The sequence below is a fragment of the Doryrhamphus excisus genome, linkage group LG21 (genome assembly GCF_037039965.1).
Source record: "Doryrhamphus excisus strain RoL-2023G ecotype Guam linkage group LG21, RoL_Dexc_Guam_v1.1, whole genome shotgun sequence".
NCBI classification, from domain to species: Eukaryota; Metazoa; Chordata; class Actinopteri; order Syngnathiformes; family Syngnathidae; genus Doryrhamphus; species Doryrhamphus excisus.
This window is the reverse complement of record NC_136377.1, coordinates 2251232-2271156: the sequence shown is the minus strand read 5'-3', so window position 1 is coordinate 2271156 and position 19925 is coordinate 2251232. Positions and strand designations below refer to the sequence as shown.

Sequence of the window (19925 nt, the reverse complement as noted above, 5' to 3'; positions counted from 1 at the left end):
AAATGTTTGTGGACGCTGATTGGAAAAATGGTACGTCTGAAGTGGAGCCGCGGCTGAAATCACTTGCTCTCTGTTGTGTGTAATAGCCCCCATGATGATGCATTTTGGCACATTTTTTTTTTTTTGCTCGAGAGACTCTTTTATGCTTCACCACACACTGCATGCTAAAAGCAGTGCAGCGAGGAAAGCTTAAGCTTTTTTTTTGTGTGTGTATTTGCACCACGGGGGGGGCGGGTTTTTAAGGATAGAGTCCTGTTGGGATCTCAAGCTGCTCGGCGGAACCTCTAGACCAGGGGTCTCAAACACACGGCCCGCGGGCCTAATACAGAATAGACGCGTCCCTCTTTTTTAGATGTTTTTATATCTTGAGAATGCACAAAATTCCCCTAAAAAGTGCAGTTTTCCTATTAAGAGATGAAGTATTAAGTTGGTAACGGCCTGGTAGATTTTGGGTGTACTCGCTTGAGGCCATTTTGTACCGCTGCTTGTGCCATCCTTTCCATACTGCTGTATTCCGGCAGTTTTCCTGATTTTGCAGAATATTTCCATTCCCGTTTTGAGTCATTCCGTAAGAATTTGCTATATTATTACAGTCATTCCGACTCGGCTACATTGTTTGTGTGCATGCAACCCCAGTTTTGACAGGTACATTATTTAAAAAAAAAAAAAAAAAAAAAACTTAAACCAGGGGTCTCAAACACGCGGCCCGCGGGCCAAATGTGGCCCGCAGGACACTAGTTTGAGGCCCCCGCCTTGATATGAAAGTTTAATGGTAGTTCATGTACCCAGAAAAAATTATTATGTTTGATTAATGTTCATGTTAAAGGTTAAATAACTGTTAATAGTTATCCTCCCTATCCGTGTGGAAGTGGTAAGTTTTTGGCTATTTAAGTTTAAAGGAAATAAACTTGAAGGCTACCGTTTTAAGTGGCTAGCTGTCTAGTTTGCGAGTTAGCATGTGTCTCAAGACCCTGCAGTTGCGCAATATGTTGTAAATAAAAAAAGTATAAATGTGACTATAGTCGTGTTTTGTCATGTCTACAGGGCTCTAATAATGCTTTGTTCATTTTAATCTGAAAAAAATCATTTGTCTACCCACCAACTATATGTGTTTTCTTAAGTTTTTATTATTTGCCGTTTTATTATTATTATTATTATATTTATTTATTACTGATTGATTGATTTTCTTTATTCTTGATTTGTTTATTTATTTTTCATCTTATTTTGTGCAGAAAAATAAAAATTAAGATATTTGAGAAAATCGGAAACAAAGCACTAAAAATGTTTGTATATTTTTCTGTTTTTAATAAATGCGTTTTTGTTTTTTTTTTTGGAAAACCTGATGCGGACCAGCCTTGCCCAGACCCTAGCTCCAGTGGCCCCCAGGTAAATTGAGTTTGAGACCCCTGCTGTACAGTGTATAATGTATAGTGTATACTACACACAGGCGTGTCTATGTTGCCGTCCGTGACAAAAACTCGAAGGAAACCCGTCTTCATCGCGACGTCTCCAGATGATTGGAAATGTGCTTTGTTTTCATCCTTTCAGAAACAAGCCGTCGATACATTTGATTTCACATTAATCCTCTTCTTACGCTGATGTACCCGATCAATGTGCTCTTCTCCACGTGCACTTACACCGTTTTAAGAGCCGTGCAAAGGAAAATCAATTGTTTTTGAAATGCTGCCATTTTGAAATGTTGCCAACAGCATCATCCTACGCCTAACGCACCAGAAAAGCGAGAAAAGCGGCCTGCTCGGCTTCAATTCCTCATCTTCATTAGGATATAACGCACGGGTGGAAAAACCCTATGTTGTCTCCTGTAGTACTTTAAATGTCAATAACCATCAATGAGTTATTTTGCTGCTATGTGAAGGTCTGACTACTTAGCAATGCAGCTATTATTTCATAAAACGCAGACTCGGATTTAAATCGACGGCGCCGCTGCTGCTCGTGTTTGAACTGCGCCGCCTTTCCAAGTTCAGCGTGGCTTTGACACAAATAATACAACTGATGTAACAATCACAAATACAATAGAACCTCGGTTAGTGTCATTCCCGAAGGTCCGACTCCCATAAGAAATTATGCAAATTTAATTAATGCCTTCCAGGAAGCCACAAATGTGAACACAAAACATGTTTGTTATCGTTTTATTATTACAAATGTTGATCATTTATCACGGCGATGGTTGTCTCACTTCATTTCCTGTAAGTATAAACTAAAATGAGGCTGAGACGAGAATCTCAAATGCCTCTTCTGAGCTGTAGAAGCTTTGAGCGTAAGTATAAAATAAGTGATAAGTGAATTTCCACAATGTAGGATTTTTTTTTTTATGGTATATTTTCATACTTGGAGGATAGAAAACGTGTTTAAGACCTTCTAATTTATTTATTTTTTGCCTTATTAGAGCCCTCTAGACATGGAATAACAACCCTATAGTCACATTTACATTCGTATTACCCAATATAGTCAACATAATAGAAAATAATACATCTTAGATATAAATAGGAAGCTACGTAACATGCTACAATTCATCGCTGAATCGGCAATCGATTATCCAGTTAATCGTCAACTATTTAGGTATTCAGTTAATGCTAACATTGTGTGATTTCAGCTTCTCAAGTGTGATTCTTTTTCCATTCCATTCCTTTCGGTATGTGGAATCAAACTATGGGATGGATTGAGTAAGGAAATCAAACAATGCACAACGATGAGCCAATTCAAGAAACAATACAAGCAGTTGATGTTTGCTAAATACAAGGATGAAGAGTCTTGAACCAGTCATGATGTGCTATATATATCACTATATTGACACTTACTATGGTACCCATTATGGCATTGGATGTTCATATCATATGTGACAAAAAATGAATAAATAATAAATTCAAAAATTAAATATATTTTTTTATTTTAAAAAATGTCAAAAAAAAATTAAATTTAAAAATTAATAACACTATACTATAATATCACTATATTGACAGTTACTATGGTACCCATTATGTCATTGTATGGTCATATAATACGTGACAAAAAATAAATGAATAAATAAATACATAAATAATTTAAAAATTTGATAAATTGTTTTTTAATTTAAAAAAAAAGTTTTTTAATTAAAAAAAATGTAAATAATAATAACACTATACTATACTATAATATCAATATATTTACAGTTACTATGGTACCCATTATGTCATTGTATGGTCATATCACCTTGTACTTTGGTATGTGACATAAAATAAAATAAAATAAAATAAAATAAAATAAAATAAAATAAAATAAAATAAAATAAAATAAAATAAAATAAAATAAAATAAAATAAAATAAAATATTTTTAATAAGCTTTGCTTCTTCCTACTCCTTTTGGACATGTGGAACTGTGAATTGACTATGGGATGCATTCAATTGTAATCTGATGCATGTTCAAATGAAATGCAACCATTACCATTACCATTTCCATTCCTTTAATCGTGAGTAGACAAAGACAAAATGACAAATGTCCTCATTTGCACAGCGCCCCACTTCTCCGCCGTCGCTGGCATTATCACATGCAGTCAGTCATGTAATGGGATGATGTTAAACTGCTGGCCAGGAAAATGGTGCAAACTGGTATTAATAAGAGACATTTGTCTTAGCCTACAGGTGTTGAGCCATGTGATATCAAAGGTCAGCAATACGTGTGCGTGTTTTTGCAAAATGTACGCAAACGAAGGCAAAATGTTGGTGTAAATTTTTGACATAAACTGAAAATTCCACTGCATTACCATAAGACAGAAATATGAAATCCCTTGCTTGAGGTCTTTTTCTTCAAATGACACTTGGACAACAATGATTAAAAATTAAAATTAAAATTAAAATTAAAATTAAAATTAAAATTAAAATTAAAATTAAAATTAAAATTAAAATTAAAATTAAAAAATTAAAATTAAAAAATTAAAATAACTTAAATGATATTAGGAAAGCAGGAAGTGAACAAATGCAACAGTTACTGACATTCAATTGTAATCTCATGTTTAAATGAAATTCAACCATTACCATTACAATGAGGCTAAAGTGCGTACGTACGTAAAAAGAAAGAAAGAAAACACTGTATTGAACGGTAGCAGCCAAAACACGCTCCAATCCTTTTCCACTCCAACATGATTTCAGATTGTAAAGACAATGTCGCAACAACAACATGAATCACACGCTACTTGTAAATTCATGAGAACCTAATCGTGGACCAGGCAGTCCCCCCACGGTGACTTTGCAAAAGAGAAAAATGTCAAGCTAAGCTATCAGCATGCACATGCCAAGCAGGCCTGGGAGCTGTTAACTCCGCCATGGTGCTGACAGATGGAGAGTGCTAGCATGTTCCTCCGGGGCTCTGACCTCATCACAATTTAACTTCACTCAAACAAGGAGCCACTGGTGCCGTGATGTGTTCGCGTACGACTCCATAGAACGGCATTCATCAAAACCAAGAATGGTATCGATTACACTTCATTAACAAAAGGGGAGCAAATACCGTGTACATTGTCCAGGGCGGGGCTGAAACCAGGCCACAAACAGCACAAAGTGCTACTTAACCCTTAGATGCACGAGTGACTGGACCCTACACTCTTCCATAAGTGGGTCAGAAATGACCCATACTAGAATCAATGCCTTTTTATGCCAATTTTGCCATTTTGGTTAGGAATAATCACTTGTATGATATTTAGTATTATATTTAGGACCAAACAAGAATGATTTCATGTTAGAAACATCTTCATTTTTCACTTTTTTCCATCTTTGAAAAAGAAAATGACCCCATACAACAATAGAAAATGTGAGGATCCATTGTGTGTTGCAATAAAGGTAAGTTAAAAATGTGAATGGTATGATATCAAAAATTTGTTTTTTGAGGAATACCTGGAATATGAAATGATAATTTTTCATTACAAAGATATTTCAAGAAAACAACCTGACCGGGTCATTTTTGACCCACTTATGGAAGGTTGGGGTAGTAACACAAAAACAACAATTTCTTAAAATCTAAAAAAGTTAAAAATGTGAATGGCATGATATCAAACATGTTTTTAAGGAATACCTCAAATATGAAATAACCTTTTTTTCATTACGAAGATATTTCAAGAAAACAACCTGACCGGGTCATTTTTGACCCACTTATGGAAGGTTGGGGTAGTAACACAAAAACAAAAAATTCTTAAAATCTATAAAAGTTAAAAATGTGAACGGCATGATATCAAAAACATGTTTTTTTAAGAAATAATATGAAATGATTAAAAAAAAAATCATTACAAAGATATTTCAAGAAAACAACCTGACCGGGTCATTTTTGACCCACTTATGGAAGGTTGGGGTAGTAACACAAAAACAAAAAATTCTTTAAATGTATAAAAAATAAGTTAAAAATGTGAACGGCATGATATCAAAAACATGTTTTTTTGAGGAATACCTGGAATATGAAATGATAAAAAAAAATTTCATTATGAAGATATTTCAAGAAAACAACCTGACCGGGTCATTTTTGACCCACTTATGGAAGGTTGGGGTAGTAACACAAAAACAAAAAATTCTTAAAATCTATAAAAGTTAAAAATGTGAACGGCATGATATCAAAAACATGTTTTTTTAAGAAATAATATGAAATGATTAAAAAAAAAATCATTACAAAGATATTTCAAGAAAACAACCTGACCGGGTCATTTTTGACCCACTTATGGAAGGTTGGGGTAGTAACACAAAAACAAAAAATTCTTTAAATGTATAAAAAATAAGTTAAAAATGTGAACGGCATGATATCAAAAACATGTTTTTTTGAGGAATACCTGGAATATGAAATGATAAAAAAAAATTTCATTATGAAGATATTTCAAGAAAACAACCTGACCGGGTCATTTTTGACCCACTTGTGCATCTAAGGGTTAAGGAAGACCAAGGAGTTGTTTGGTAATTGAATATCAAGATCATATCCAGATGCGTAGACAAAGCAGTGCAGTTATTTAATTATTATATCCAGGACTTGTGAATCGGTATGATTTCCATCTAAATTAGATTGAATGAGTTATCACATCCTTTGATTAAAAGCCGACTGACACCATCAGCTCTACTGCTTAAATGCCATTTGTGGGAATGTGTTACATTAGAATAATGAGACCTTCCACTGAATTAACATCGACTGTCAAACTACACACGTTTTGTTTATCACGGTTCAATCCATATCCACCGTGATAAGTGAATTTCTGAATTTCACAGTGCATAGAAATATGCTTTTGACTTTTCTAAATACATATTTTGCCATTATTAGAGCCCTGCAGACATGAAATAACACCCCTATAGTCACGTTTAGACTCCTATTATTCTTGGTTTTCACCACATTGTGCAACTTCAATGCACAGGCTACAAGGCATATACCCATCACATGCTTTTTTCATAGAAATCAGACAATTTTGATTGGTGGCCACACAAGCGGAGAATCCTAGTGCTGAAAGACTTGACGATAAATCCGTTAGGGACACAAAATATATACAAACCGTGGCCAAATTGGGGATACATTTTCAACGTAAACCAGAAACCGGCACTTACACAAACTGTATTTAATTTCTACATACAGATTTTGCCATTATTAGAGCCCTGTAGACATGAAATAACACCCCTATGGTCGCCTTTAGACTCCTATTATTCTTGGTTTTCACCACATTGTACAACTCCTATGCACAGGCTACAAGGCTTATACCCATCACATGTTTTTTTCATAGAAATTTTGATTGTTGGACACTCAAGCGGAGAATCCCTCATGCTAACAAACTGCTAACAAGGACTTTTTGTAATGATAAATACGTTAGGAACACAAAATATATGCAAACCGTAAATATATACAAATTGGGCATACATTTTCAACGTAAACAAGAGACCGGCGCTTACACAAACTGTATTTAATTTCTAAATACAGATTTTGCCATTATTAGAGCCCTGCAGACATGAAATAACACCCCTATAGTCACTTTTAGACTCTATTATTCTTGATTTTCACCACATTGTGCAACTCCTATGCACAGGCTACAAGACATATACCCATCACATGTTTTTTTTCATAGAAATCGGACAATTTTGATTGGTGGCCACTCAACTGGAGAATCCCTAACAGACTGCTAACAAGGAAATGATAAACACGTTAGGAACACAAAATAAATACAAACCGTGGCCAAATTGGGGATACATTTTCAACATAAACCAGAAACCAGCACTTACACAAACTGTATTTAATTTCTAAATACAGATTTTGCCATCATTAGAGCCCTGTAGACATGAAATAACACCCCTATGGTCGCCTTTAGACTCCTATTATTCTTGGTTTTCACCACATTGTGCAACTCCTATGCACAGGCTACAAGGCACATGCTTTTTTTTTTCATAGAAATCAGACAATTTTGATTGGTGGCCACTCAAGCGGAGAATCCCTCGTGCTAACAAACTGCTAACAAGGACTTTTTGTAATGATAAATACATTAGGGACACAAAATATATACAAACTGTGGCCAAATTTGGCAAACATTTTCAATGTAAACAATAAACCGGCACTTACACAAACTGTATTTAATTTCTAAATACAGATTTTGCCATTATTAGAGCCCTGTAGACATGAAATAACACCCCTATAGTCACGTTTAGACTCCTATTATTCTTGATTTTCACCACATTGTACAACTCCTATGCACAGGCTACAAGGCATATACCCATCACATGCTTTTACACTTACACAAACTGTATTTAAATTCTGATTGTACTAATCCCTTCACCGTGGCGCTAAAGCATTGCCGGATAATAGCAAACCTGATTCAAGTACCGTATTTTAGTGGCTCTGTGATAGTAAATGACCTTTCAAGCTCTGCTCACTTGAAACCACTTGGTTTTTTTTGCGGTCGCCAACTAACCTTAATCTCTGAAAGTGCTTGAATACTTTAAAAAAAAAAAGGCAGCATTGACAGACAGAAAAGGGCTTGGGAAACAAGGTCAAACAAAATGAGGGGATGGAAAGAACACACGCTCAGAAGGCCGCGACTTTATCCGTGTGAATGAAAGTGAAAGTGCCTCTTGAGCAAGCGAAAATGTTTTAATCCGACAATCATAATGATACGAGAGGACAAATGCAAATGCGGAGATCCCCAAGATGCGGTCACACAGCGAGATTAGCATCGCACATCGATAAGAAAGTGCAAGTCAGACTGTGTTAGCCCTGGCAACCTGACCTTGTGACGATGTCTCGGATATCATCGTGTACAAACAAAGTCTCGGAAAAAAGGGATTTGCACGGTGAGAAAAGCCATGCGGTAAATAAGAAATAAGATCAGGCTATTTGGTTGATAAAAGGACATATATAGTGCAGACCTGTTCTGTATGAAAGGAGTCTTCTGTTGGGGTTTGCCACTACACTTTTGGCATCACATTTTGAGGATTCGCACCATCGTGTTTTTTTTTCAAAAATGGTTGATTACAATCTATTAGCCAAACATTCATTCATTTTCTACAGCTTATCCTCATGAGAGTCACAGGGGGTGCTGGAGCCTATCCCAGCTGTCTTCGGCCGAGAGGCGGGGTACACCCTGGACTGGTGGCCAGCCAATCACAGGAAGTGAATTTCCTTTTTGATCAATTCTAAACGTTCATATTTAGAACATGGAATTCCTGTTAAGACCTCCTGAATGTGGCTTTTTAACATGATTAGAGCCCTCTCAATTTGAAATAACACCCCTATAGTCACTTTACAAACAACTATTCACACTCACGTTCATAACTATGGACAATTTGGAGTCGCTAATTAACTAGCATGTTTTTTTTGTTTTTTTTTTTGAATGTGGGAGGAAACCGGAGTACCCGGAGAAAACCCACGCATGCACGAGGAGAACATGCAAACTCCACACAGAGATGGCAGAGGGTGGGATTGAACTTGGGTCTCCTAGCTTTTAACCACTCGACCACCATGCAGCCCAAAAACAATATTTATGCTTGAAATTTCTCTCCCTTTTTTTTAGTCAGGAACTGGTATTTACCTGAAACTTGCATATGTTCTACTGCTGTTTCCAAAAGCACGGAAAAATGTCAATTTTTTTTCTGATGAAAGATCTGAATCTAATCTTTCTGTTGGTAGCCGTAGAACACAATATTCTGTGTGCCTTGAAAAATCACTCAAAATGGTCTAAAATGGCCGCTACTGAAGGAGTTTTGACAATTTGGAGTCGCTAATTAACCTAGCATGTTTTTGGAATGTGGGAGGAAACCGGAGTACCCGGAGAAAAACCCACGCATGCACGGGGAGAACATGCAAACTCCACACAGAGATGGCCGAGGGTGGAATTGAACTCGGGTCTCCTAGCTGTGAGGTCTGTGCTAACCACTCATCCGCCGTGCAGTAGTTATTATTATTATTATTATTCATTCATTTTCTACCGCTTATCCTCACAAGGGTCACGGGAGTGCTGGAGCCTATCCCAGCTCTTTTCGGGCTAGAGGCGGGGTACACCCTGGACTGGTTGCCAGCCAATCACAGGGCATTATTATTATTATTATTATTGTTATTATTATTATTGTTATGTGTCCCTTTTTTCAGGAGCACTTTGTAAACAACAGACCACGTCAAATACCGAAATTGATACAACTGCGCTAACCACTTGTCCGCCGTGCAGCCTATTAGCCAAACATATTTTCCATAAATTCTGCATTTTCTCCAGATATTCCGATTTCATCAGACATTTAAGCGCTCTAACAGTTTTAAAAATATTATTTTCAGGGTCGAGTCTAACTATGAAAATACGAGTAATGAATCCGACTTTAACTGCAATAAACGAGGGATTACTGTACAAAAACATCAGCGTATCAAATATATATGTGGAATAGTTTGGGATTCATTCAGGCCCAAAAAGGAACAATGTTAAACTCAAATGGGATCAATGGGAATGATCAACATAGTACTAGGAATGTACATGTAACCAAATATCCCACTCCTTGATACAAGTCATAATTCATACCAAAACATCCCTGAGAGATCATAATTACAAATTACCGCCACTCTGATTAAATTGTTGTGACAAGGATCAAATTTTTTTTTAACCACTCGTGAGCGAGAGCGAAAGCACGCCAGCCACTCCACATCCCATCCCACATGTGGAGTACCCACTTTGCTGGAAAACTCTTGTGGAAAACAAACCCGGAGCTGAACACACAACAGCCGCCTCTGAGAGGACATTGATATTCATCTCCGAAAGGAAGCGCTGCATTTAAAGTGGAAAACCGTTTGATTCCACAATAGCAGGATAACAAACGGCGGCTTGAACCAGTCCGACCAGCACCAGATACCCGACAGGAAGCCGGACACACAACAGTTATGGCTTCACGGTTCAGTACTTACCTCCAGTGCCTCCAAGGTCACGAACCCGGTGATGGAAAACCCATCGATAATGTCCTCCTCGGCAGAAGTAGACTCCTTTCGTTTTCTCCGCGGCGGTCTAGGACGGGACGAGGAGGGCTTCCTGTCGCCCTCTCGCTCCGAGTCAGACGAGAAGCCCTTCACGTGATTGTTACTTATCCAGTTTGATCTCCTTTCTCGAGTCCTCTCTGACCTTGACTTCCTTTTCTTGTGCATTCCGCTGGATCGAGGGCCATCCATGTCCTTCATGGGAACGCTCCGGATAAAAAAAACGTTATCCTAACGAGAAGCGGTCTTCAGAGGTCCGATAAGCGAGGTTATCCAAGTGAACGTTATCGATGGAAGTGGATCCAAGGTAACCATGTAACATCCAGGAGGTGGAGCCTTCTACAGGGAAGGTGAAGCTGCATGGAGACGACCATCGGTCTCTAGCAGCGATCCATCACATCCTTCAACGGCGTCGTGGCGGCGTCGTAGCAAAGTTGTTTCTTCTGTAAAACCAGATCCACCACGTTACGTCGCATAGTTCCTCATCTGTTCTTCTTCTTCCACAAGGACTCCAAACTGGCCTTCGTCTTCCTGCCAGACAAGGAAAGAAAGAGCAAGCGATTTGCAACATGATCACTTCAAGAGTACAACTGTGATTTGTAGTAAATTAAGCAGTTTTCCAAATACTGAGGCGGACTATGTAGACGCTTTGTGCCATTCTACTTAATGCAAGATGAATGTTTGATGATGGTTACGGCCTGGTTTGGTTCCGACTGTACCGTGCTTGGGCCCGCTTTGGACCTGGTTTTGTGTCACGACCGGAAGAACTGATAATGGTAATGGTTTAATTTCATTTGAACATGCATCAGATTACAATTGAACGCATCACATAATCAGTTCACAGTTCCACATGTCCGAAAGGAGTAGGAAGAAGCAAAGCTTATTAAATCCTACCCCTCCATCTGGTACTTTTACAATCAGTAACTGTTACATTTGTTCACTTCCTGCTTTCCATAATACAGTTTAAGGCAGGGGTCTCAAACTCAATTTACTTGGGGGCCAATGGAGCTCGGGTCTGGGTGAGACTGGGCCGCATCAGGTTTTCAAAAAAAAACAAAAAAACGCATTTATTAAAAAACAATTTTTTTTAAAAACTTGGTTCCGATTTTCTACAAGAAAAGCTCTGATAAAACATTCCACTGTTCTCAAATATCTTAATTTTTATTTTTCTACACAAAATAAGATGAAAAATAAATAAACAAATCAAGAATAAAGAAAATCAGTTAATCAGTAATAAATAAATAAATATAATAATAAAACTGCAAATAATAAAAACATAAGAAACCACATATAGTTGGTGGGTAGACTTTTTTTTTCAGATTAAAATGAACAAAGCATTATTAGAGCCCTGTAGACATGACAAAACACGACTATAGTCACATTTATACTCTTTTTATTTACAACATATTGCGCAACTGCAGGGTCTTGAGACACATGCTAACTCGCAAACTAGAGCGCTAGCGACCTAAACGGTAGCCTTCAAGTTATTTCCTTTCAACTTAAATAGCCAAAAACTTACCACTTCCACACGGATAGGGAGGATAACTATTAACAGTTATTTAACCTTTAACATGAACATTAATGAAACATAATAATTTTTTCTGGGTACATGATACCATACAGCATCCATATCAAACATTAAACTTTCATATCAAGGCGGGGGCCTCAAACTAGTGTCCTGCGGGCCACATTTGGCCCACGGGCAGCGTGTTTGATACCCCTGGTTTAAGGATTTTTTTTTTTTTTTTTTAAATAATGTACCTGGGGAAACTGGGATTGCATGCACACAAACAATGTAACCGAGTGGGAATGATTGTAATGATTTCGCAAATTCTTACGGAATGACTCAAAACGGGAATGGAAATAATCCCCAAAATCAGGAAAACTGCCGGAATACAACAGTATGGAAAGGATGGCACAAGCAGCGTCCAAGTCCAACACGGTACAAAATGGCCTCAAGCGAGTACACCCAAAATCTACCAGGCCGTTCAACTTAATACTTCATCTCTTAATAGGAAAACTGCACTTTTTAGGGGAATTTTGTGCATTCTCAAGATATAAAAACATCCAAAAAGAGTGACGCGTCTATTCCGTTGATGAAGAAAAAAAAACGTATGAAAAAAAAAAAACTCCAAAAACCGCCAACAATGATCCGTTGACATAATGTGACCTGCATATTAACCAAGCCGCTTTGTTATTATTAGCGTTATCACCATTGTTACGCCAAGGAACTACGCTACTCGTGTAGCGACACCACACCACATCACACCAGCTGGCTACTAGCCGGCTAGCGGCTAGCCTCACCACACAGCGTGTCACCGCCTCGCTAACACATCAGCTACATATTTCAGCTTTTATGGTTTAATTTACGTCCAACATTCGTACAGTATACATTGAATGCATCGTGTTACAATTCACAGTTCCACCTGTCTGAAAAGGAGTCGGAAGAAAAGTTGAAGAGTATGAAAAAGTTAATGCTAGATATGTTCCTAGGAAGGATATTCCCTAATACTTCAACCGATTAAAATACCGTAAGTATTACATGTTACTACATGGATATACTACCATTTTTTGTTTCTTGTCAACTGATCAACAACGTCTAAGTTGATAACAAAAACGCAAGTTTGGAGGAAAGTGTGACCCGCCACTATGAAGCGATAACTTAATATTACAATATTTTTAGCCAAGCAATCATGCCGGTCTATGCCTATATGGTAATGGTTTTATTTCATTTGAACATGCATCAGATTACAATTGAATGCATCACATAAATCAGTTCCCAGTTCCACATGTCCAAAAGGAGTAGGAAGAAGCAAAGCTTATTAAATCCTATCCCTCCCATCTGGTACTTTTACAATCAGTAACTGTTACATTTGTTCACTTCCTGCTTTCCTAATATTTTTAATTAAAATAAAATTTAATAAAATTAAATAAAATTAAATAAAATTAAATACAATTAAATAAAATTAAATTACTACAAATTACATAACATTATATAAAATTAAATACAATTAAATAAAATTACATAAAATAGTATTTTATTTAATTTTCTTTTGTCACATACCAAAGTACTCGGTGATATGAGCATCCAATGCCATAATGGGTACCATAGTAAGTGTCAATATAGTGATATATATAGCACATCATGACTGGTTCAAGACTCTTCATCCTTGTATTTAGCAAACATCAACATTGTTTGAGGTCCTTACTCAATCCGTTCCATAGTTTGATTCCACATACTGAAATGCTATGGCTTTTTAACGTAGTCCTAGCATAGAAGTGTTTCAAATGTACTTCTTCCCTGAGATCATATTTCTCCTCTCTTGTAGAGAAGTATTGGATGACATTTTAGCTAATTGGTTATTTTTAGCCTTATGCATTATTATTTTAGCTGTTTGAAGATGAACTATATGAGCAAGTTGAAGTATTTGTGATTTTAGAAATAAGGAGTTAGTATGTTCTCTGTAGGCGGCATTATGAATTATCCTTACTGGCCTTTTTTTTGCAGTACATTTAGCGAGTGATAATAATCAAATAATCAGGATCAAAAGCCTTTTTTTCCCATCATATAGCGTAGATTGCTGTACAGAACTTTAATGCACAGCCACACTTAAGCCACAGTCAGTCATTAGACACAGGTTACCAATTCCTGCAATGCACCTGTAGTGGAGATCCTGCAAAGTGATACAAAACATGCACAATTGCAACAAACGCCCCCCCCCCCAAAAAAAATGGATTGGATCGTCTCCAAGGGGTGGATGGACTCAACATTCCTGCATGCAAATGTTGAACTATTGCAGCAACACGGTGCCAAAAAAAAAAATGAATAAGCCGAACACAGCCGCTGCACCTTCACCAACAATGAATGCATTTAAACCTGATGTCCCGTTCAACGACACACAAAAAACCGCTCTCTAGTAGAAAACCGGTCTAGCACAGTCTTAGTTCTTGTCTTCGCTCTCGGTCTCTTTTTTTTTTTTTTTTTTTGTCTGCTCGGCGCTGTCAATATGAGATCTCCGGTTCTGTAATCCGGGTCTAGCCCACAACAGCAGCGTACTGGCACTGCCTCCTGGCCGGGCAGCATTTTCCACCACAACACGCACACGCACACACACACACACACACTCCACGCAACAAAAGCAAGCCTCTTTTTTCTCTCTCTCTCCAAAACACGTCATGCAAAAGCAAGAAATGCAAACCCTTGCGAGTGGGGGCGGGACCTTTCGGATAAGTTGCAGGTCTTCAGTCACTTATTTCTTATCATAAAAAAGCACCGGCAGGTTTTTTTTGGTTTTTTTTTTTTTTTGTGGAGCTGACAAGATAGATCCAGCAAAGGCAACGCGCCCTCCTCCTCTCTTTCCCCCGATCAGACTTCCAGGATCCCGGAGACGCGGGGACCGGGGCGCAGGGATATGGCGGTGCCGCAGTGCCGCTTGACAGGCTGCACGCTTCTTCCTCGGTGCAAATAGTCCTGTCGCGCTTCGGAATGACCCGTCCGTTTGGCCACGGAGTCAGCGTGGATGTTTTGTATAGGGCGATGGCATCGGAGGAGCGTGGAAAGGAGACGTGTGATGGCTGTGATGGACTTGATGAAGATTTCATATCCAGGCGAGTTATTATTATTAATTATTAATTATTAATTATGAAGTGATATCCCTATGATTGTAGAGTCCAAGTTGCACAATAAAAATGAGTCAGCATCACAACAGTTGACAAAGTGACTGACAAAAACAATGCGGTGGTGGGCAAACTATGGTCCGGGGTCCACATGTGGCCCACCAAGTGTAAGAATCCGGCCCGCGAGTTGCTTTCTAAGTATTTCAACTTTTAACATACAAACTTTTGTCTTATTTAGTAAAAAAAAAATTAAAGAATAAAACTATAAAATTAAATGACAGTTTGATGTGGTCTGATGTTTAAAGTAATTCTGAAAAAAGGGACATGAGAACATACAGCTGATAGTATAACACTTTTACAGATTAAATTAATTAATAATTTTATTAATTTTATTATTACAAATAATTTTATTTGCATAGCACTTTTCAAAACACTCAGACGCTTTACAGTGAAGAAAAATAAAGTTGAGTAATGGTAATGGTTGAATTTCATTTGAACATGCATCAGATTACAATTGAATGCATCACATAATCAGTTCACAGTTCCACATGTCCAAAAGGAGTAGGAAGAAGCAAAGCTTATTAAATCCTACCCCTCCATCTGGTACTTTTACAATCAGTAACTGTTACATTTGTTCACTTCCTGCTTTCCATAATATAGTTTAGGTTTTTGTTTTTTTTTAATAAAAAGTAAAAAGTAGAAAAAGTAAAAAGTAGTAAAAAGTAAAAATGAGACAAATAATTCAAGGAAAATTATAAGCATAAAATTGTGTGTGTGTGTTAAATATATGTTCTGCCCCCCCCCGGACAATTTTAACTCAATGCACCCCACAAGTCAAAATATTTGCCCACCCCTGGTGTAAACGGTCCATTGGAATTTACACCAAAATTACCACCCAAATTACCCACAACGTACACAGAGCACATGTAGGAGAGATAACATGCAGCAAAAAAAAAGATTACGAATTAATGAAGATAATAAGAAGATGATAGACAACTCCGTACTTTGATCCCTGTGGTTGCAAAAGAGAAAAAAAAACAGGCTTATTGGAATGAGGATCCTTTCACATGTTCAAGGATAACATCTTTGTCCTTGATGATTTGTCACAACAGCAAAAATGGTCAGAAGCCACTCCATACATTTCACTCTTTCACTCATTTGTTATTAGTTGCTTCAATTCAAAGTAGAGGAATCCCTCGTTTATCACGGTTTTACTGGTTCCACACCCGACCGTGATAAGTGAATATCCGCCAAATATTCCTTATACTATTAGATTCCTTATCCATAAATGGAACAGTTTTGTAGTCAGACCATGGAAAAACCTGTTTGGGACCTTCTAAAGATGGGTTAACGGGTCATTAGAGCCCTCTAGATATGAAATAGCACCCCTATAGTCACATTTCTGTGTGTGTACATGTACAAATATGTGGATACAAATAAAAAAAAATGTCTGTTTCTTGGGCTGCACGGTGCACTAGTGGTTACCATGCAGGCCTCACAGCTAGGACACCGTGGTTCAATTCCACCCTCGGCCATCTCTCGGCATGTTCTCCCCGTGCATGCGTGGGTTTTCTCCGGGTACTCCGGTTTCCTCCCACATTTCAAAAAACATGCTAGGCTAATTAGCGACTCCAAATTGTCCATAGGTATGAATGCGAGTGTGAATGGTTGTTTGTCTATATGTGCCCTGTGATTGGCTGGCCACCAGTCCAGGGTGTACAAGACAGCTGGGATAGGCTCCAGCACCCACCGCAACCCTCGTGAGGATAAGCGGTAGAAAATGAATGAATGAATTTTTCCTGATTTCGGAGTTGCCAAAAACCGCATACTGATTTTGGCTTGAGGCACTTTCAAAAATAATAAAAAATGATGTGAAAACAATAACTCTCACATGTGCGTCAACACATCTAACTATGGTACTCCGCCTGGTTCTACATGCAGTACCCTTAAGGTTATTTATACAGTATATCTTTTTCACCCAAACGAGCCTGATAACCGATATTGACGGACATGTGCATGAGCGCCCACGGAACCACAGCATTAATACCAAAGTGACAAGAGACCCGTATAACTTCAAGGGTATTAGCACTCCATAATAAGAGTGTCGTTTGTATTGTCATGACCTTGCTTCAGCTGCAATTCCAAGGCCAAAAAAAAAACCAAACCCGTGGAACCCGTGCTTGTTTAGGTGCGCTGATTAACTGGTCCTCCACGAAAAGAGAAACATGGGTGGGCTGTGTATTTTTAGCCCGGTTTAATGATGCAGAGGCTGAGCCGTGCAGCCCGGTGCTTGCTAAAGTGCCTCTGTCCCCATTGTCCCGTGGAAAGGCAGGGTGGGGGGTAGTGGGGGGGGGCTGCCATGCCTGCAAGAATTATGCAGGCGAGATTGGCGTGCACTTGACCTTGTCTCGTGTTTTCCATGCGCGTCGACCTTGTGACAAAGTGGCACGGACGAGAAAGTCAACAGCGAGGGAGCTAATTCTGCCCCCCCCACCGGAAGACAAATCTGCTGCTCACTTTTACACTTTATTATCTTTATTATCTATCTTTAACTCCTTTATATATCTTGATTATCTTTACCTTTATTATATTTCACTTTATTTACTATTATTATCTTTAATTTAATTATTATCTTTAATCCCTCTGCGGCTTCACTCCATCTCAACCTTTGACCTTTCTTCCTTCCATAATGACAACATGACCCTGATACACATAAACACTCACATAAATACTCATTAAAAACAGCAAAAAAAATAGGCAAGTAATAAAAAACACACCTATTCCGCCTACAAATCCCGCTATTAAAAATATCTCCAAAAACCTCCAACAAGGTTTTTTATGGTTGATATATAAGAGCTTTTTTAACTCTCTTCTGTGAAAGTAGGTCTTCCAACCTTGAAGAATTTTTATGTACTTCAAGCAGATCGATCACAGCCTTAATGGTCCACATCGGTTGCAGCTCGAGGAATTTTTTTTTGGGAGGTCCACTTTACGAGACTGCGCCAAAATATGTACCTGGTGAGGAGTGGAACATATAAGACAATTCAAGCGTCAAAATCCACGCTAGACTCCAAGACCATGGCCACTTGAGGAGCTAGACTGACTCAACAACGCCGGCATGAGTCTGCAGACAAGTCGATCTTGAACCTGACGTGGGCTCATGGGTTTAGGGACTCGGGTGCTGCATGGCATCGGACCAACCGGCTTATAATCCATACAAGATCTCACGGGATTACCTTTCACAGGTAAGGCCAAAAAAAAAAAATAGTATGTGCACTGTGACACAAGACTGGAGTGAATCCGGTTCTTGATTCACTTTAGTGAGAGACCAATCCAGTAAAAGGAATCAAAAAAGCTACGGTCAAGCCAGTGATTTTATATACCGTATTTTTCCAGACTATAAGTGGCACTTTTTTTTTCATTGGTTGGCTGTTCCTGCGACTTATACTCCAGAGCGACTTAAAAATTAAAAAACTAGACACCTTTTGTGTTCATGTTTATTTTTTGTGTAGCTGAATAAGCATTGTGTTAGCATATCTTACACCTATTCAGCCTGTTCTTTTATTCTTTTATTCATGTTAGAACTTGCCTTCCAAGAGGACGTAATGTCTGTTTTGGTCAAGTAGTTTGGAAAATAAATTACCCAAAAAAAAAAATGCGACTTATGTTTTTTTTTTCTACATAATTATGCATTTTTGGAATTGTGCGACTTATACTCTGGAGCGACTTATGTATGGTTTTTTTTCTACCTAATTATGCATTTTTGGAATTGTGCGACTTATACTCCGGAGCGACTTATAGTCCAAAAAATATGGTATATATACCATATTTTTTATATAAGTGGCAATTTTTTCCCTAGGTTGGCTGTTCCTGCGACTTATACTCCAGAGCGACTTATAAATGAAAAAACTGGACACCTTTTCTGTTCATGTTTATTTTTTGTGTAGCTGTATTTTATTATGTTAGAACTTGCCTTCCAAGAGGACGTAATGTCTGTTTTGGTCAAGTAGTTAAAATAAATTACCCGCAAAAAATGCGACTTATTTATGTTTTTTTTTCTACCTAATTATGCATTTTTGGCCTTGTGCGTCTTATACTCTGGAGCGACTTATGTATGTTTTTTTTTCTACCTAATAATGCATTTTTGGAATTGTGCGACTTATACTCCGGAGCGACTTATAGTCCAAAAAATATGGTATATATACCATATTTTTTGGTCAAGTTTGTAAAATAAATTACCCTCAAAAATGCGACTTATGTATGTTTTTTTTTTTCTACCTAATGATGCATTTTTGGCATTGTGCAACTTATAGTCCAAAAAATACAGTAGTTATTTTCTGTAATAGCACCCCTAATGGATAGAATTGTTTTATTTTATTTTTTTTTAATCATAGAGAAACTAATATTTATTCATGAATCTGTTGGAACTTGAAATTAAAACCAGGAAAATGCAACAAAATAGAGGGCATCCAAGTGTATTCAGGAGTCAAATTGCATGTTGAGTACTATGAATGTGTACATGTTGGTAGGTCTGCATTGAAATCAAAGTGCCTCGTGCCCCCCCCACTATTTCAGAAGCACTAAGCTAAGCCAACAAATCCGTTCATCCTTTTTATCGCAATTGCATTTTTTCATTCTATTCTTTCTATGATGCTATTTTCTCCATGGCCTGAGGTGAGGCTGTAGCAGAATGAAGCCCATGGGAGGAACCCAGGCCAGCCGCGCTGTAATCGGCCCTTTAAGATGCAGACACGATGTTAGGATAAGACAAAAAAGAAAATACATGATTTGCCAAGCCGTCGTTGATCATTTTCTCACAGAAGTACATTTTACCACGGATAGCAGACGCTGACATTTA

At 37.9% G+C, this 19925-nt stretch overlaps 1 protein-coding gene across 9 annotated transcripts in view; it reads right to left on the bottom strand.

Moving 5' to 3' along the window:
- Nucleotides 1-14960, bottom strand: part of auts2a (activator of transcription and developmental regulator AUTS2 a) — a 284655-nt gene extending 269695 nt beyond the window's left edge. For 7 of the 9 annotated variants that reach the window (XM_078787521.1, XM_078787522.1, XM_078787520.1 and 4 more), the window contains exons 1-2: nt 14650-14960; nt 10385-10981 (exon numbers count right to left, since the gene is read on the bottom strand). In XM_078787521.1, the coding sequence (XP_078643647.1) occupies nt 10385-10651 (267 nt within the window). In that variant the 5' untranslated portion in view covers nt 10652-10981; nt 14650-14960. The remainder of the gene's footprint in view (nt 1-10384; nt 10982-14649) is intronic. The other 2 variants (XM_078787517.1, XM_078787518.1) reach the window with 1 other exon arrangement.
- Between the last annotated feature and the right edge of the window lie 4965 nt (nt 14961-19925).